A 17,274-nucleotide genomic window follows, 5' to 3' on the forward strand; every position below is an offset into this window, starting at 1 on the left:
ACGATTTGTGATGACTTTAACTGCTTCAGAGTGTGACCTGCTCTGACCAGAGATGGTTTGCAGGCAAAGCACAAGTCAGAGCTATTTTCCAGCCACCATTAGTGGCGTTGTCATATCAGATTTCAAGAGACAACCCAGTACCCACAATTTGTGCAACTGTTTTTCAGCACAATTTTTCTCTTTCTCCTCTCTCTTTTCTATGAATAGAGCAAGGCAAAATGTCTGCTTGTTAGTGATCAGACTGTTCTCTGTGTTGTTTATTCATCTCTAATACGAGGGACAACAGGACTTGAGAAACTTGGGTTTCGGCACCTTTTCAATACAAAATTTATCACCCTGCTGAGAGCAAATGAAAATGAAAATGAAAATATAAAGAAAGGATATAGCCGGGTTCCTCAGGTCTGATGCTGTAGCCTTCTTCATCCAGCTCAGGCGAGTTCTATAAAATACAAGTGCACATTAAGCAATTACTATCCTGACAATGATAAAGGAATTATTCATTTTCCTTCAAGAGTCTTCCAGTTAAGGATATAGACTTGTCTCTTGTTTTGGAGGTGAGTGCTGGGCCCTATATGTTTAGATATTTACTCATGGATATTTGGAGAGTCTTCCTATTGGGAAAATAAACTAGGAATCAACTGTCAATGAAAGAAAACATTCAAACAGAATTTATCATGCATTTCCTGTAAGCCAAAGGCTATGCTGAGCAACATGGCAGGGATACAAAATGCAAATTATCTTTCGTCTGTATTTTGGTGAACAAAAGTTCAAAAAAATGCGAAACACGAAACATCAGTGATAGGAGTTTGAAAGGAGAGGAAATTTGTGAGGTTTGGGAGAATTAGGAAGTCTGTGTGTGCCTTTCGGGCCAGACAGAGAGGAGAGGGGAGTCAGTGGTGAGGAAGAGACTGTACTGAGACACCAAGGCAGGAATGGACAGTATGATTCCCATGGGGAAAGGGAGAGGCAAGGGTGACAATGACACGACTGGAAAGGAAGCTGTATGGTGGGAGACCACGGCTGGGGGCTGGGGGGCAACATGCTGGGGGAAGAGTCTGGACTTGATATGGCTACTGCAGCTTCTCAATTAAGGTAGGACACGCTGCAAGCAGAATCTTAAGGTGTTGGAAATATGCTTCAGGATATATTGGGGACAGAAGAAACTGGAGAAAGGAAAACTAATTCAAGATGCTTGCGTCAATTCAGGTGAGATGTGCTAAGTAAACGACCAAGTTGTTGGTGGTGGGAAGGGATGAATCAAGGACATTTGGAAGGACAAATTGTTAGTTCTTAGTAACAGACCGGTCATAGGAGAAAAAGAAGATGGAAGGTTCAAGAAGACTCCAAGATTGCTATCCTCAAATCCGGGAGTACTCCTGGCTGAACTCATTCTAACAGAAGGCAAGTAACATTTTTAGGAAAAAGACAGGAAAGATAAAAGATAGTTTGCATGACTGAGATTAGAGTTATCATATTTTAGTTCCTATTATATGATAAGTACTGTGACCCACGCTTTATTTTACTGACCCTTCATAACAATCATATGCAGAAAGAATTATCCCATTCACCAAGGAGGAAACTAAGAGGAATTAGATGCCATTTCTCAAGGAAACACACCCAGCAAATGGTAGACCTGGGCCTTGATCCCAGGTATTTTGAGGCTCAACTCTATGCCTGAGAGAGGAAAAGGGTACAGAGTTCAAGGGCAGCCTCTTGAAGTTGAGGTCATAGGCCTGGAAGTAAAGAAGACAGAGCTGGAGAGAGAGATTTTGGAGTCACTGAAGCAAAAGACATACCATGACCATGGAGAGAGAAGAGGGCCTGAACGCCATGGAAAAGCTGCCATTTATTGGGCATTTATTTTCTCCCTCTGTCCTTTCAGTACTCAAAGCTACTTTTAAAATGCAAGTGTATTAAGGTTACTTTCCTGCTAAAAACCTGTCCCTGGCTTCTCACTGCACTTAGAATAATAGTCAGCACCACTGTGTAGCCCACAAGGCCCTGCCTGATTCTCACAAGGCCTTCTTCCCATTATTAATGTTTATAATTTGATTGCTGCAAGCTCTTTCCCACTTCAGGGTCCTCATAAATGTCCTTCTCCCTGCCTGGAAGTCTCCTCCCTCAAATGTGCAGTCAGTTAAACCCTACTTAAACTTTAGGGCTTTGCCTGAAGGCCACATCCTTCCCTAGGCCTTCCTTGCCAAAAACACGATGATATAATCTATTAAGAATAAAACCTTTATTATTACTTAGAGAAAGTGGAGTCTAGTGTATAATTACAAACACAATTCCTGTGACCCAAGTATTTTTTAGAACTAAGCAAATTCGAGGGAAATTCTGCTTCATTTAAACACTTACATGTTGACAGGGACAGCACTAGGGTTTAGAGTTTAGATGGGGTAGCAGAAGTACTTGATGAGTAATTTCGTATTTTAATTATCGTGCTTCTTGTTTGCTTAGAGTATCCCATTCCTGTGTATTAAAGAATTCTACAAAACATAACAAAAATCTTTCTGGGTGAAAAAGTGTTAATTTTGAGAAAAGAAATCATCCTTCCTTAATATCTTTAGTAACTTCCCTTATAACATTATTTGTGAACAATCTGGATGTAGGATAACATAAGGGCTATCATAGATCTAGGGAATTAAACTGCTAAAAATATCAAAAGATCTCAATCCTGGGAAACAAATATAAGAGAGGACCAGGTAATGAGGTTGACAGAATGACATGTTTTGGACTGCACAGGTGGCATGAAGAATTTACCCTTTCTGAGCTTCAGTTTTCTTTTCTCTAAAATGCAGATAATGTAGTATTTACCTTCTAAGGTGGTAAGAATTCAGTAGCATATAATATTATAAATGGTGGTAGTTACTATAAAAATGAAATTCTTCTTATTAACAAATGTGCAAAAGCATTAACATCAAGCTTAATTCTTAAGAAAGGGGAGGCTGGGCCAGACTGTCACCTAAGGTATAAGTACAAAGGCATTTTGTAGGGATTGTGAATTTGGGCACTTACTATGCAATAGAAATGATTTTGGATGTGAATATGGTCTACACGTTTTCTATGATTAGAAATCTAAGAGCCATTGTGTCCATTCTGTTGTGGTTGGTGAAGTGTGTGGTGATGAGGTTAATTGCTTTCTGGGGGAATTATGAGGAGAGTTTACGTCTCAGCTGGGATTCACCTTCGCTCCTTGAGAAGCAACAAGTGATTGTCATTTGACCTGCGAAAAATCTGTACCACGAGGCTATAATAATTATCATGAGCTATGGTATGAAGGTTTGTATTCCCCCCAAACTTATATGTTGAAATCCAAACCCCAAGGTGATGGTATTAGGAGGTGGGGCCTTTGGAGGTGATTAGGTCACGAGGCAGGAGTCCTCATGGTTGGGGTTAGTGACCTTATAAAAAAAGGACCCCAGTGAGGTTACAGCTAGAAGGTGCCTCCTATGAACCAGAAAGTGGACACTCAACTAGACACCAAATCTGCTGGTACCATGATCTTGGACTTCCAGGTTCCAGAACGGTTAGAAATAAATGTCTGCTGTTTACAAGCCATTCAATTTTTAGTATTTTTGTTGGAGCCACCTGAATGGACTAGGACATTATGAAATCAAGGCCCAATACTCAGAGCTGCTTAGAAATATAACCAGGGCTGAAACATCTGGAGTTAATATTTTAAAAAGCATTTTTTGAACACATATTACAGGCTAGGCAGGCTACTGAAATATTCTGCAAATAATTAGCTCAATGAATCCTCGCAACAGTGCTATAAAATAACTACTGACTTCACTTTTGCTGGCCAGCAAATAACCAAAGCCACACATAGGTGATATATGGAGGGGCCAGGTCTTGAACCCAGGTCTAGTAGACTCTAGTGCTCTTAACGGCTATACCATGCTAACAGTGCTGGCACTTCCTAATGAGATGCTTCACTTATTTCTGTGTCCTATTTTAAATACAAGAATGCCTCGACTCGTTTTCACATTCTGAAATATTCATAAAGACAAACAATATTCTGATACTCACGTATCTTTCCCAATCAATTTCCGCATAAAATCCATTTGGTGCCCCATTGCTTTTCTTCTGTAATAAATTTGAAAATACGTTTAGAAACAACTGAACAAAAAAAAAAAAAAAAAAGGAACAAAGAACACTTCGCTCTTATCTGTATTTAGCAAGAGCTATCAGAATGCAACACTAGAAAGACAAATTAGAGCAGCCTATTAAGCAGCAACGTTGGTGTAACTGAATGGTAAATTGAGCTGCTGTGACACTGCATAAAAGAACTTACACACCTATTTCACAAAAGACTGTAGGATACCTGAGCATAGAGATATTAACAACTAGCTGTTCAAATTTTATTCAATTACTAAAGAGTCAGCAGCACCTACGTTATAATTTAATCCTCTATACCTTAGGGGATATACCCAGATGTATATACATATTTAAATGGAAACATTTTGACTTCTACATTACTCTCATATACAATTAGTTCCAACAGATCCAAAGAGGATTCATCCAAGTCATTAACTCGTCTTCTTTTAACTTTACTGACACTGACTCAACTTTTTCCTAACCACCCCCTTGACAGAATATAAAGGAAATCAGCTCCAAATTAGTTAACTCAGCCTGTTAGTATTAAAAATAGTGCTGATATTCTTTTCAAGGGGCTTTTCTTACCAAATTATTCATATAGAGTTTGAGGATTAAGAGTGGCTTTCTATCATCCATGCATCCTAAGCCTCCATGAGCACACATCATTACAGGTGACTGGGTATCAGCATTGTTCTCTCAGGATTGTCTTAAAGTTCTATTTTGGCCCCTAGTACAACCATGACATGTATGGCCACAAGAACTTGAGCAAGGATGTGGTATCATCCAAATTGAAATTCCTGGGATTCTCTACTTCTTGTGAGCAAAGGACAAAAACACAAATGAGGTTGGTAATGGACAGTCCATTCAACAACATTCCTGTAGTTAGCACGTGGGGAAACAGTGTGTCACAGAGCACTCACAGATCTCACAACAACACGCATCAGATGCTGACATGACACACGAGGCTTGAGGACAGGACACGTAATTTTGCAGTCACAAATGAAGGCCAGTTGAAATCAAATGTGAACAGCTGACACTTAATTTGACAAATAGGTAGGAGAAGAAAGCTTTGCATCTATGCCTATAGGATCACTAGAAAACCAAATCAGAGGTAACCTAGTAACCATCATCACTGAGTAATACTTACTGCACGTTGACTGGGCACTCTACTACTAACAGTAGTTTAGTAAGGGTGAAGTGCCTAGGGAATAATGTGTTCATTATCTTCCTCTCTCTTCCTATACACTAATACTGCACTGGAATTTACAAATGCACCAACTCTGCCCCACCTCCACCAACCAGCGCCCCAGAATACAGGGCTGGTACCCCTCTTCGTGTGTGTCTTGCTCCTGACAAAGATTATGTACTTTGTCAGACTACATCATTTTAACCTTCTCACAGAATTGCCTTCATTGAATTAGTGCTTCAATGACATTCTTTCTTCTTTGAACAAAGGTTGCTTTAAAAACCTGCCACATCATCTCTGCACCTGTATAAGCTATGAAGCTGCTTTTGAGGACATGGCCCATTAAATAATGTGCCGTCTAATAATAAAAAAAAAAAATCTCTCTCATAGTGAATGGGCATGGTTCCTATTTTCTTTTTGTCATATTTGCTTTCTTTTAAAATTTCTACTTTACCAATCTGTTTGCATATGTCTTCTTTGCAAAATTCTCCAAATCCTTCTTAGATAGCATGTATAATAAATTCAAAATACAAATGTAATGTATAATAATAAGAAATCAAATAAACTAAGCTGATCCCAAAGAACTAAACTGATGAATTTTGTGATCAGTATAGTACTATTAAGAGACCTTTTCGTTATCAAACAATTCTTCAATACAAAGAATTGTTATCTAAAAACTAGAGATTAGATAAACTACTGAGTTCAAAAATTTCAAAGCTCTACCGTTGTTTGCTTCCATGATAAGCTCATCTCCATAATCAAAGTCTTTCAAAACCAAGATAGTTGATATGTTCAGCTAAACAAAAACAAAATAAACATATGTGTGTGTATGTTTCTTTCCTGACAACATATATCCGACATTATGACTAAAAAATTTCCTCGATTTTTTGAATTTTCTAGATCTGGGCTGAGTGAAAATTTCCCAGTTTCCATGGAAACCAATGAAAGATTGAGATAAAGACAAAGCAAAGCCTATAAAAAGAAATTTTCCTTTAAAATAGGAACATTTTAAACATAAGTACTAAACACAAACAACAAATCATAAAAATACATTCTTTGGGGGCAGACATTCAAAACATATGCAGACATACACACACACACACACACACACACACACACACACATACACGCACAGAGCTTCATTAGAGAAATTGGCAATTTGGCTTCATTCATACTAGTGAATTCTTACAAATATATTTGGTTTTGCAAGTGGGTATTATCAAGTTAAAGCTAATCCAGAACCTGGCTGAAATTCTTCTGGTCAAACTCCAAGGAAGAAATAATTCTCCTGGTTTAACCATTTAAGCAGCTCATAGTGGTAATATGGAGGTAATGGCTCTATTGATTTTCAGTTGGAAAACAGTGAAAAAGCAAGGAAGTATGTAAGTTAAGTGAGGAAATATTATTTAAAAATTAGGCTTACTATTTAAAGCAATGTTGGCTATTCATCAACATATAAAAAGTGATTTTTCTCTTGGAGTATAATTATTTATTCTTTTAATTCTTTTCTGTATTTTCTAAAATTCCACAATTAGCATAAATATCTTCTACAACTTGAATATATGACTGTTATTTGAAGATAATTGAGGCTTACAGCAATGTTGATCATGTTTTAATAGGTATTTTACTTTGGTCAGGTTTATTATCTGCTCTCAGATAATATCATCGTTTAAATCAATAAACGTAGTAACAATTGTGTTCAATTACACATTCATCAAAGTTCTTAATTTCCATCGTGAATGCTCTTCTTTTCCAAGGTCAGATCATGGCCACATAGCTTTCCTTGGCGAGAAGTATTAAAGGCACATGATACACCGCCTAAATATAATCTTTTTGCCATTGAGACAGACTTGACTCACTTCGTATAGAACAGCACTATCCAACAGAACTGTCTGTGAAGAAGTAAATGTTCTGTATGTGTGCTGTCCAATATGGTAGCCACTAGCCACAAGTAGCTGTGGAGTACTTGAAATGTGACAAGTGTGACTGAGGAACTGAATTTTATTTTATTTTTTTAATTAAAAAATTATTTATTTATTTACTTAAAGTATAGTTGATTTACAATGTTTCAGGTGCATAGCAAAGTGATTCAGTTATATATATATATATACACATATATATATATTCTTTTTCAGATTGTCTTCCATTATAGGCTATTACAAGACAATGAATATAGTTCCCTGTGCTCTACAGTAGGCCCTTGTTGTTTATCTATTTTTATATATAGTAGTGTGTATCTTTTAATCCCAAATTCCCAGTTTATCCCCCCCTTTCCTTTGGTAACCATAACTTTGTTTTCTATGTCTGTGAGTCTATTTCTGTTTTGTAAATACATTTGTTCATTTTCATTTGTTCATTTGTTCATTTGTTCAAATATTTGTTCATTTGTATCATTATTTTTTTTTAGATTCCACATATAATTGATATCATATTATATGATATTTGTCTTTCTCTGTCTGGCTTACTTCACTCAGTATGATAATCTCTAGGTCCATCCATGTTGCTGCAAAGTGCATTATTTCATTCTTTTTTATAGTTGAGTAATATTCCATGGTGGAATATTCCATGGTGGAATTCCAAGATGTGGTGTATATATGCACCACATCTTTATCCATTCAGCTGTCGATGGACATTTAGTGGGGACTGAATTTTAAACAGCCACATGTGGCCACCGTGTTGGACAACACAGCTATAGCTGTTGCATAGTCTGGGACACGATCAGCATCCCAAGTCCATTGTCAAGTACGTTAGATCCCACAGGCCAAGGTCCTGCCAAATTGCTGACGTTACTGAGATAGTGCTTATCCTAATAAACAACTACTCAATTAATATGATGTTGTTTATATTACAGCCAAGGCTTTCTTTTAGATAGCATATTCTTTTTAAAATTTGAATCCCTGTCCTTTGTCTAAGACATAGGAATCACACGTCTCTTATGCCTGATCACTTTTTAAAAGTATATTCCGATGTCAACATATAGAGTCTATTTGGTTGATTTAAAAATTGGCCCTGGGTATTCAGGAAGTAATTGGGAAACATTATCTAAGAAAGAGCCTTCTTAAATGCTACTGTTGTTTTTTCAAATTTCAAATTGGGATTTTACTCACTGTTTCTACAACCCCTTGGATATCTTAAACTAAAATCTGTTTCCTTACCGAAACTTTTTTTCCTCCTTCACGTGCGCACTCTGCTTTGTTATTGTAGGGTGGTTCATGTGGGCTGGGCTGCTGGAATTGATTGTTTTCATGTAGAAAAAAGTTGTTAAAGGATCTGTTTGTTCTTCAAGACACATATAAAGAATCACATGGAGTCAGCAAGCATACCATAGAAGAAATAATGTCTAGGCCAAATTGTAGGGCCTACCAATCTTGGCAGGGTTCTTGAAGCAAAGAGTGGACTTTGGGGCCCATAATGAGGCTCTATTCAGCAGGCCGGTGTGGCTAGGCCAGGAGAAGAAGGGAAGGAGGAAAAGGCATCCCAGGCACTAGGGATGATGTGGATCTAGTCCTCACTCAGACAGCACTTAATTTACAGGTAGAGAACAGACACCGGGACACATCAAAGAGACTGAATAAAAATGGTTGTATTTCTAATGGACGTCTGAAAAGGCTAGCTCCATCATATATTCCCCTGGATCAAAGCCTTCCTGGGAGACATCGATACACACAGCACACACAGTTGACAGCTCCAAATCCGGACCCTTTCTTGCACACGTGTTCAGGATGAGCAGAGATCTCCTCACAGCAACGGCCGTGACCCCCAGTGCCCCCAGTCTAGGTGTGGATGGAAATCTGAACTGCTTAGGAAAAACTTAGAGTGTATCCTGCACAAAACAGAGTTTGTCTCTGGGTTAGACTGCATCATCACACACAGTTGCCTGAAGCTCCAGACATCGAGACAGACAGCTCGGCCGAGGGTGGGCATTTTCAGCCAGTGGGGAGCAAGGCAAGCCCACCTTGATACATGCAGCCTCGCCACAGAGCCTCTGTAGATAAAAACTCAAAAGCAGTGTCACCAGAGATGGGCTCCACTGGATTTTTGAGAAACTGAATTTAAATAGTTAAATCTATCGTGTGGCCCCTGCATTGACAAAGTCGTTTATAAGCATGAAATGGGTACACCACAACCTGTATTTTGTAGAACCACATTAGTGAAACCATAAATGTCAACTTCAGATATTCAAAAAGCAATAATTTGAAAGCTAACTCAGCCACATAAACGTGGACTGGCTCCACAGACATGAGGTCTTAAAGAAATCAGTCTGAGTTTGAAAGAAAATCAGGTTGAGATTTCCAGGGACTGAATGCGAATAGAAACTTGGACCACTCTAGCACTGGTCTCATAAGACGTTCTCAAAATTTGGTGACCGTAGTATGTGGAAAAAACTTGAGGCACATTTCCAAATAGTAAAATTAGCAGTTGGCCCATAATTTCCAGTTACCTAGGAAGCTGTACACCCTGTTTCTGAGAACCTGCATTTATTTCGAATGCAGCCTGTTTTCCAAACAGGTCTGTGTTATTTCCTGAGAAATCGAAATTGAATAATTCCTCCTTCCTAAAATCATGACCATTCATGGCATTTCCAATTAAGGAACAAAGAAGGCACATCTGCTGATAAATAACTTGATGTGACTGAGAATGGTGACAGTGAAGGAGGATCGGGGAACTCAGGGATGAAGCCCTGACTCAGGGTGGGCAAGTCCGCAGAATCATGGCTGGGCTTATTGACTCAGCACATACTCAGAGGTGCCTGCTACATGCCCACCAAGACTGTGCCAAGCACTGGGGTGCATGTTCTGCTCGAGATTTAAACTCGTGGTCCCTAGAAGACCAGAGAACTCTGAGATAGCAGTGGGGCCTTGGGAGACGATGAACAGCAGGGTGGGAGGAGCTTTAGAGAAAGGAAAAAGGACAAGACTGAGGGTGCCACAGGGAGAGAAGCAAGAAACAGCAAACCAGCCTGGAAGCAGCAGGGAGGGAAAGCAGAGACTATCTCACAGAGCCTTGCAAGGGTCAGAATGAAGGGGACAAGAGAACTCAGGGAGGGGACCAAGACAGAAGCAAAGAGAAGACACAGAAGCGGAGAGTACCTGAGACAGAGTTAACGAGAGGGCTCTGAGCCAGAAGCAAGAGGTGAGGAGAAGCTGAGTCTTCTGGGTCTTTTTTTTCCCCTGCTGAATAGAGCCTTGATTATAGTGTTACCCAATGTCTGATAAATTTCAGTCTACTTTCTTAACATTTCATGGCGAGAACTACATGAATGCAAAAGGCACCCCAAAACTAAGAACCTTGAGTCAAATATGGGAGAAAAACTCCTACCATAGCTGCAATTAACACCCCAATTTAGGTCTAATATTATAAAGGGTGATTTTTCAAGAAAATATTTTTAACTATCTGGTTTATTTTCGTTCCCACCTCAGCCCAATGAGCCTAATGCGAGTCCCTTTTTTTTTTTTTTCCTTCAGTAGCAGCTGTTCTTTTGAACCTTCTGAATAGGCATCTGATTTAGATTTGAAGGAAGTCATTTTAGAAGCTGGTGCAAACTCGCATAAGCACAACTCGGATAAATCCAAGCCCATGCACCACAGATTTCTTTAAAAAGCAAGAAATCTGGTGACCAGCAAGGAATCAGAGTTACTGTTGAATCTAAACCCAGTGGACACGTTTTTCTCCTCCAGGCTGTAAATTCAGGCATAAATGGTTTCAAGACCATTCCCTACTTATGAATTTAACATAGAAAATGTATCTGCAGCTTAACTGCGAAAGAGGAAGAGCTTCTTTCAATTTTATTGGATCTCAGATCCATTATGACTCTGTGGCCTCTGCTGGAGAAAAACCTTCTCATATAAGGAGCTCTTATATCATTAAATTGCAAACGAAATAACAGTTGATGGTAGCAGCCCCTGCAGGAACTGTCTGGCTTCTGACCCACCACATTGATGACTGGTTTGCTTGCCTACTCTGGGGCAGGGTTTTTGGTGAATGCAATAAATAAGTTTAACTTGACCAAGAACTGCATTTATGTCCCATGCAATGACTACAAAATTTACAACACAAAAAGTTGTAATTGAAAAGTCATTTAAGCTAATTTTTTTTCCCTTGCAGAAAAAAAAAAAAAAAAGAAGAAATGGGGCTTCAAGAAATTTAAGCTAGCATAGGTTGGAGTGCAAACCTACTAAAAATGGTCATTTAAATACTTACAATTCCATCTCTATCTGGTGAACCTCTGTAACAAAAAGAAATTGGTAGCTATTAGGAAAATGAATCATTCTTGCTACATAGTCTCAAGTATGACAATAATAATCATTAACCACCTTTCTCCCCCCTCTCACGAGTTCCAACCCCAGTAAACCTGGCTAATGAAAGCCAAATCAAAACAGATTGGTTGAGTGATATTTGAGTGTGGGATGTGTGTGTGTATGTGTGTGTGGGAGGGAGAGTCTCATTAAAAACTGAAATCCAAAAGGCACAAGTTGCTGGTGCAGTGTCTTGAGAGGAGAATTCATTAAGAGCTGTCCCACTCAGCAGCCTTCTATTTAAAACTACCACCAGGAATGCAAACCCATTTGTTCTCTCTCATCTTCTCCCCATAAGTGGTCTTGAATTTCCCCTTATAAGAAGGAACTTCTTATACTTATAAGAAGAATTTATAAAACTACAAAGTAGTTTTCAACTTACTTTGAGAATCTATATTTTCTTCCATATTTCTAGAGTTACTGCTCCCTTGATTACAGGAGAACAGGAAATGGAGGGCAATTTTGCTAAATGGCTTGCTTTGATGACTAAAGTCCAGGGTATTTAATCCATGGTGAAGCTAGGCTACAGTGCTTAAGAATAAGGGCTTTAGAGTAGGATGAATCCAGGTGTCCAGACTCCACCACTTATTAGCTCTCTGACCTTGAACATATTGCTTATTACTTAGTTCTCTAAGCCAGCTTAAATATGATAAGGTATATAAAGAACTTATAATGGTTCCCGACACATACTAAGTATTCAAAAATGTTTGTTTGTTTGTTTGTTACAGGTTTTTTCCTCCTCTTCCATGATGTCTCTACCCTAGGAACACAAAACTGTTCACTTGCAGCCATGTTAGACTTTATAGCAATAGAGGAAGGGTATTATTATTGTTACTTTGGAAAACTGAGCTGGAGGAATCAGAGAGAGAAGAAAAAGGGTAGTCACTTTATAACTTCTTATATTAATTCATTCTGTAAAGAGCTAGAAAAATATTATTCTATTAACATGGAGACCAGAATTATGCTTAGATGGGGACCTGCATTGTTTGGAAGAAAACCTTAGTAAGTGTTTGGGTGGACTGTGAAATCTTGAAGAGTTTGGTGTGGTTGGAACTGTTCCTTAGGAGGTGGGACCAAGTGACAAAATTGTTTATTGCTTCATAGGGTGGGACAGAGGAGAGAGAGAGAAATGCAGAGCTGGTGGGACATCTTCTTGGCTTCAAGATGTGATTTCCCCTTCTCCACCAACACCCCCTTCAAAATTAGCAGAATATTCTACTCGGATTACAAAGCACTTGATGGGAGAGCGTCATTTTCCATAATCATTTCTGTGTCCATGTGGATGCAGAGATGAATCAGTGATAGAGGGGCCAGAAGCAGAGAGGACCCTGATATTGAAAGACCATGGGAGTTGACAGAAATCTTAGGATCTTTGGACATTCGCTGGCTATGGGAAAAAGTTGGTTCAAAGAAATTTCATCTAAGATAGAAAGATAGGAAGAGTCTTAGCCAATAAAAGTTATATATAATTCATTGAACAACTATTGAGTGCTTATAATAGGCCAGGCACTAGGCTAGGGTCAGGAGATAAAATAATGAAGAAGACATGCTCATGATAGAGAGAATGAGACAGGCAAGTAAATCCAGTGGGTTATTATGGCCACAGTAAACCCAGGTGGTAGGAAAGTACAGAGGAAAGGTACCAACCCACACTCATCAAAGTCAATTTTCCCTAGATTTGTACACTGCAAAAAATGAGCTTTCTTACTACGATTTCAGCCTCTGCTAAAGGAACTGATAGAGAGGAGATTGCATCAAATTTTGCGTAGGACACATCCAGAGGCACTGATCCTCGTGGGGTTGTCTTTCGGGGCAGGTGATAGATGTGGAGAAGACAAGGCTCTGGAGATAGTCCTGGCTGTGGTGTTGCCCACTATTGGTCCAGGTAGAAGGGCATAGCTACAGGGGATCTTAAATGGGAGGCCACTTGGTCTCATGCATATTACAGCTATAGGGATGGCACTTCAAAAATCTTAATCAGAATAATTGTAATTCTACATCGCAGCGTTGGTGTCTATTCTGATCCTTTGTCTTATCCACTGATGGAAATGGGGCTGCTGCTTCCCCGTATGACAGCAGTAAGCATGGTGGTATAGAGCACCAGCTATAGTGCCCGACTGCCCAGGTTCAATCAACTTAGATTTCCTAGTTGCATAACCTTGGACCAGTACTTCACTCTTTTGTGTCTCAGTTTCCTCATCTATGTAACAGCCGTGATAACAGCATATAGCTCATAGGGCTGTTAAAGGATTCAATAAGTTAATATAAATGAAGAGCCCGGAATAGTACCTAGAACATAGTAAATACTCATTAAATGTTATCTAGAATAAAGTTATTATATAAGCTGACCTAGGATGGGGAGTAGAGAGAGAGATTTTAGCAGCCTCAGACAATGGGGTATGTATCCTCGGTTTATTTCCTAACCCCCTCTTATTAAGTTTTATACATTTTTAAATATTTTTTTTTCTTTTTAACAGCAGACCCATTATATTTACTGATCCTGTTTTAAAACTGATCATCTACCAGGGACCCTTTGCCTCTATTTTAAAAAGTGACAGTCACCTCTTGCCACTGTTGCCTTTTCTCTTTTACCCTCCTATTGGTCTTGAATATAATTTTGCCCATCTATTCTTTTTTTTTCTGGGTAATCAAAGAATAGGCACTTGACTCTGGACTAGAATACTGGCTCCATGTCTTATTTTTCTGGGTAGCCTTCAGCAAGTTACTTAATTCCTTTTGGCACTGATTTCTCATCTCCAAAATTGAGATATTATTTCTAACCTTACTGAATTACTATGAGGATTAAAAAGGATATCAGTACATACAAAATACCAGGCACAGGACCTGCCACTTAGCACAGGCTCTCTCCTTTCCTCTTTCTATCAGCCATTGTAACGATGATCAAATCAGGAAGCTCTGGTTCTAACTCCACTCTATCTAAGGACACTCAATCAGCTGAAGTTGGAACTGGCAGCTACCATAGCAGGTTACTTGGCAACCCTCATGGAGTTGCAACAGCCCTGAAAACAGTTTGTATCAACAATGTTTCAGTGATCGCAGACTAACATAAGCATTACCTAAATCTGAAGGGATAGCACATTGCCAGAACATTTCTCTAGCCTTCTGCAAGAATGATATATGACCCAATTAGAGAGCAGGGGCTCATGAAAAGCAAAGGCTTACACTAAATGTCTTGTCCTTTGACCACCACTGCTGGCAGAAACAGTTTATAGCTAATTTGCTATCACCTAAGTAAACTGGGGCACTCAGATGATAAGAAGTAAAGGACAGATGCTTGGGATTTTACAAGCAAATGTCTTGTTAGAGTACTTCAGAGAGATATTGGGCATCTACAAAAAGCCATGAAGAGTAACTTCCTCATTTTCATGTTTTTAGAAGTGGTGATGGAAGAGTGGTACTTTGGCCACCGCAAATGAGCTCAGCCTGCCCTGGGGAGGTTGTTTGACCTCTTTTTCCTTTTGAGGGAGCTTTTTTCCTTTTTAATTTTCTTCACACACCAGAGATTATGTGTAGTCAGTTACAGAAACCGTCTCAAAGAAAATGGATTTGTTTTCTGCTAATGATGTTCTCCTGAGATGTCTCTAATAGTGTCCCCCACAACGCACGGCACATTGCAGGTGGCAAAAGATTCTGTTGACAGACGGACTGCTACAGTGTCTGGTCTTTTATGGAAATTCGATTCCATCTAGTGCAAACTGAGGCCCATTAGAGGAAAGTGTATTCTAAGTCTGTGGAGCTATTGGCAATGCTGGAACCAACGCCCAGGTCTTCCGACTCTGGTGAACAAACCATCTCCTATTCTGGTTAATGTTTCAAAGTTGGCAATTTCTTAAGAAATAATGAAAATTATATAATGCTCAGAAAAATTTTTTTCTAATTTAATCATTTAGAAAAATGGGCAAGACTAGAATAAATGCAGCTTCCATGAAATAATTATTTACCAAAAGAATAAACACAAAGAAAAGGTAAGAACAGGGGACTTAACATTAGATATCTGGACAAAAAATAGCTTTTTACCCCCCAATCCTTTACAGTCTCTGGTTTAAAAGCCTTCAAGGCTTCAAGGTCGCCCACTGCCTAAGGAAGGAAGCCCAGACACCTCAGCCTGGCTGGTACTTAAAGCCCTTCCTATCTGGCCCTGATCTCCTTTCCAGCCTTGCCTCCCACTATTACATTTACGTGCAGCCGACAAGTAGACAGACTGCTCTGTTTAGCTTGTCCTGAATACCTACTTGGCTTTTCCACAACTCTGCTTTGGCTGTCGTTCCCTTTGCATGAAACGCATGTCCTCATCTTCTTGAGGCCAAAATCAAGGCTCCTCCCTCTTTGAAGCTTCACTGATCATCTATTCAAATATGAGCTTTCCCACCCTCCAATTCCCCGGAAATTCCATTTCTAATCGCTCCTAAGGAACTTACCACGTATTAATTTGTATTCGTGATAATAGGAGTAGTGGCTGCTGCCATTCACTGAGCGTTTACTAAGTACGTGTTACCATGGTTGCCGTATCAAATGTTAGCTCTTTTAGTTATATGAAAGATACTTCAATTTGCGTGATAGATATTCTATTCCATGAATTATAAATTCACAGAGGACAAGGCCACAGGGCAATTCTCCACACCTTGTGATAAAATTTATGCACAACAAAAATGTACAGAATGAAAAGCTAAAGGTACGAGATCAACATAACCTTTTTTTCTTTTCACCTGTGCCTAAACAACTATTGATTTTTGCATTTTCTAACTTTCTTTCAGGGATTCTTGCCAAATAAGGGGTTTAATAGGTTCATTATTCTGCTCTACAGCAGACCACACCAGATCTGCGTTTCCACACGGTCACAGCCAGCGGATGCTGAGCAGTGGTGCTCTCCTTAAGTACATACGTAGAATCAGTGTCCTTTTCTTTCTTCCGTATTCCAAAGGCCTTCCTTGTACGTTTTTTCAATCCTGTGGGAAAACAACAAAAGGTCAAAAAATCTATTTTCTATTTGAATGTTCCTAGCAACATTCAAGTGAACGAACATATTTTTAAAGTTGCAATATATTAGTTAAATTTGAATGTTCAAAGAGCAATGAAAGTTTCTTCATGTGTATGCATGTGTGTGTGTGTGCATGTGCATAGGATGCATTATTGTTTTTCAACAGATGTTTATCAAGGACATGGCACTGTACGTTCTTAGCACTATGAGCAATGTAAGAATATTAAAAAAAATGGAAAGGAGATCAGAACAAGGTACAGAAAAGCTGGCAAGCTTTTCTTAGACTATTGTTAGTCATCGCCCAAATTGGCGCTGTGCCAAGAAACCCCATCACAGACTTAGAAGAACAGTAATTTCCAGGTTAGACGGATTCTTGAGACTGGGATAGTTCAGTTCCAAGACAGAGATTATGTAAACCATACGAGAAAGCCACATTGGCCTGACACATCTTTGTATCCCATATTCCCAGTTCATCTTTTTCCACTTCCTCAATTCGGTGGCTATACTGGATTCTCTCAACATCCCCAATATCTGTACTCCTGTATCTCTTTTCTCCTTATGTGGTCCTTGCCACTGGCTGAAATGCTTTTCCTGTTTTGTTGATATTTACAACTTCCATATGTGTCGTCAAGGCCCAGTCAAATGCCCCCTCCTCTGTAAGGGCCTCTCAATCTTAGTGCCGTCAGAAACTG

The 17,274-nt window shown here is 39.2% G+C and overlaps 1 protein-coding gene across 24 annotated transcripts in view; it reads right to left on the bottom strand.

Annotated features, from left to right (window-relative positions):
• Positions 1-17,274, bottom strand: part of SGIP1 (SH3GL interacting endocytic adaptor 1) — a 229,919-nt gene that overhangs the window by 110,876 nt on the left and 101,769 nt on the right. For 13 of the 24 annotated variants that reach the window (XM_082419357.1, XM_082419351.1, XM_082419360.1 and 10 more), the window contains 5 exons: positions 16,487-16,550; positions 11,489-11,513; positions 8,443-8,514; positions 4,033-4,089; positions 385-439 (listed from right to left, as the gene is read on the bottom strand). In XM_082419357.1, the coding sequence (XP_082275483.1) occupies positions 385-439; positions 4,033-4,089; positions 8,443-8,514; positions 11,489-11,513; positions 16,487-16,550 (273 nt within the window). Of the gene's footprint in view, positions 1-384; positions 440-4,032; positions 4,090-8,442; positions 8,567-10,377; positions 10,462-11,488; positions 11,514-16,486; positions 16,553-17,274 lie in introns of those variants that run through there. The other 11 variants (XM_082419353.1, XM_082419354.1, XM_082419341.1 and 8 more) reach the window with 4 other exon arrangements.

This window comes from Balaenoptera physalus (genome assembly GCF_965194825.1).
Source record: "Balaenoptera physalus genome assembly, chromosome: 1".
In the NCBI taxonomy this organism is placed as follows: Eukaryota; Metazoa; Chordata; class Mammalia; order Artiodactyla; family Balaenopteridae; genus Balaenoptera; species Balaenoptera physalus.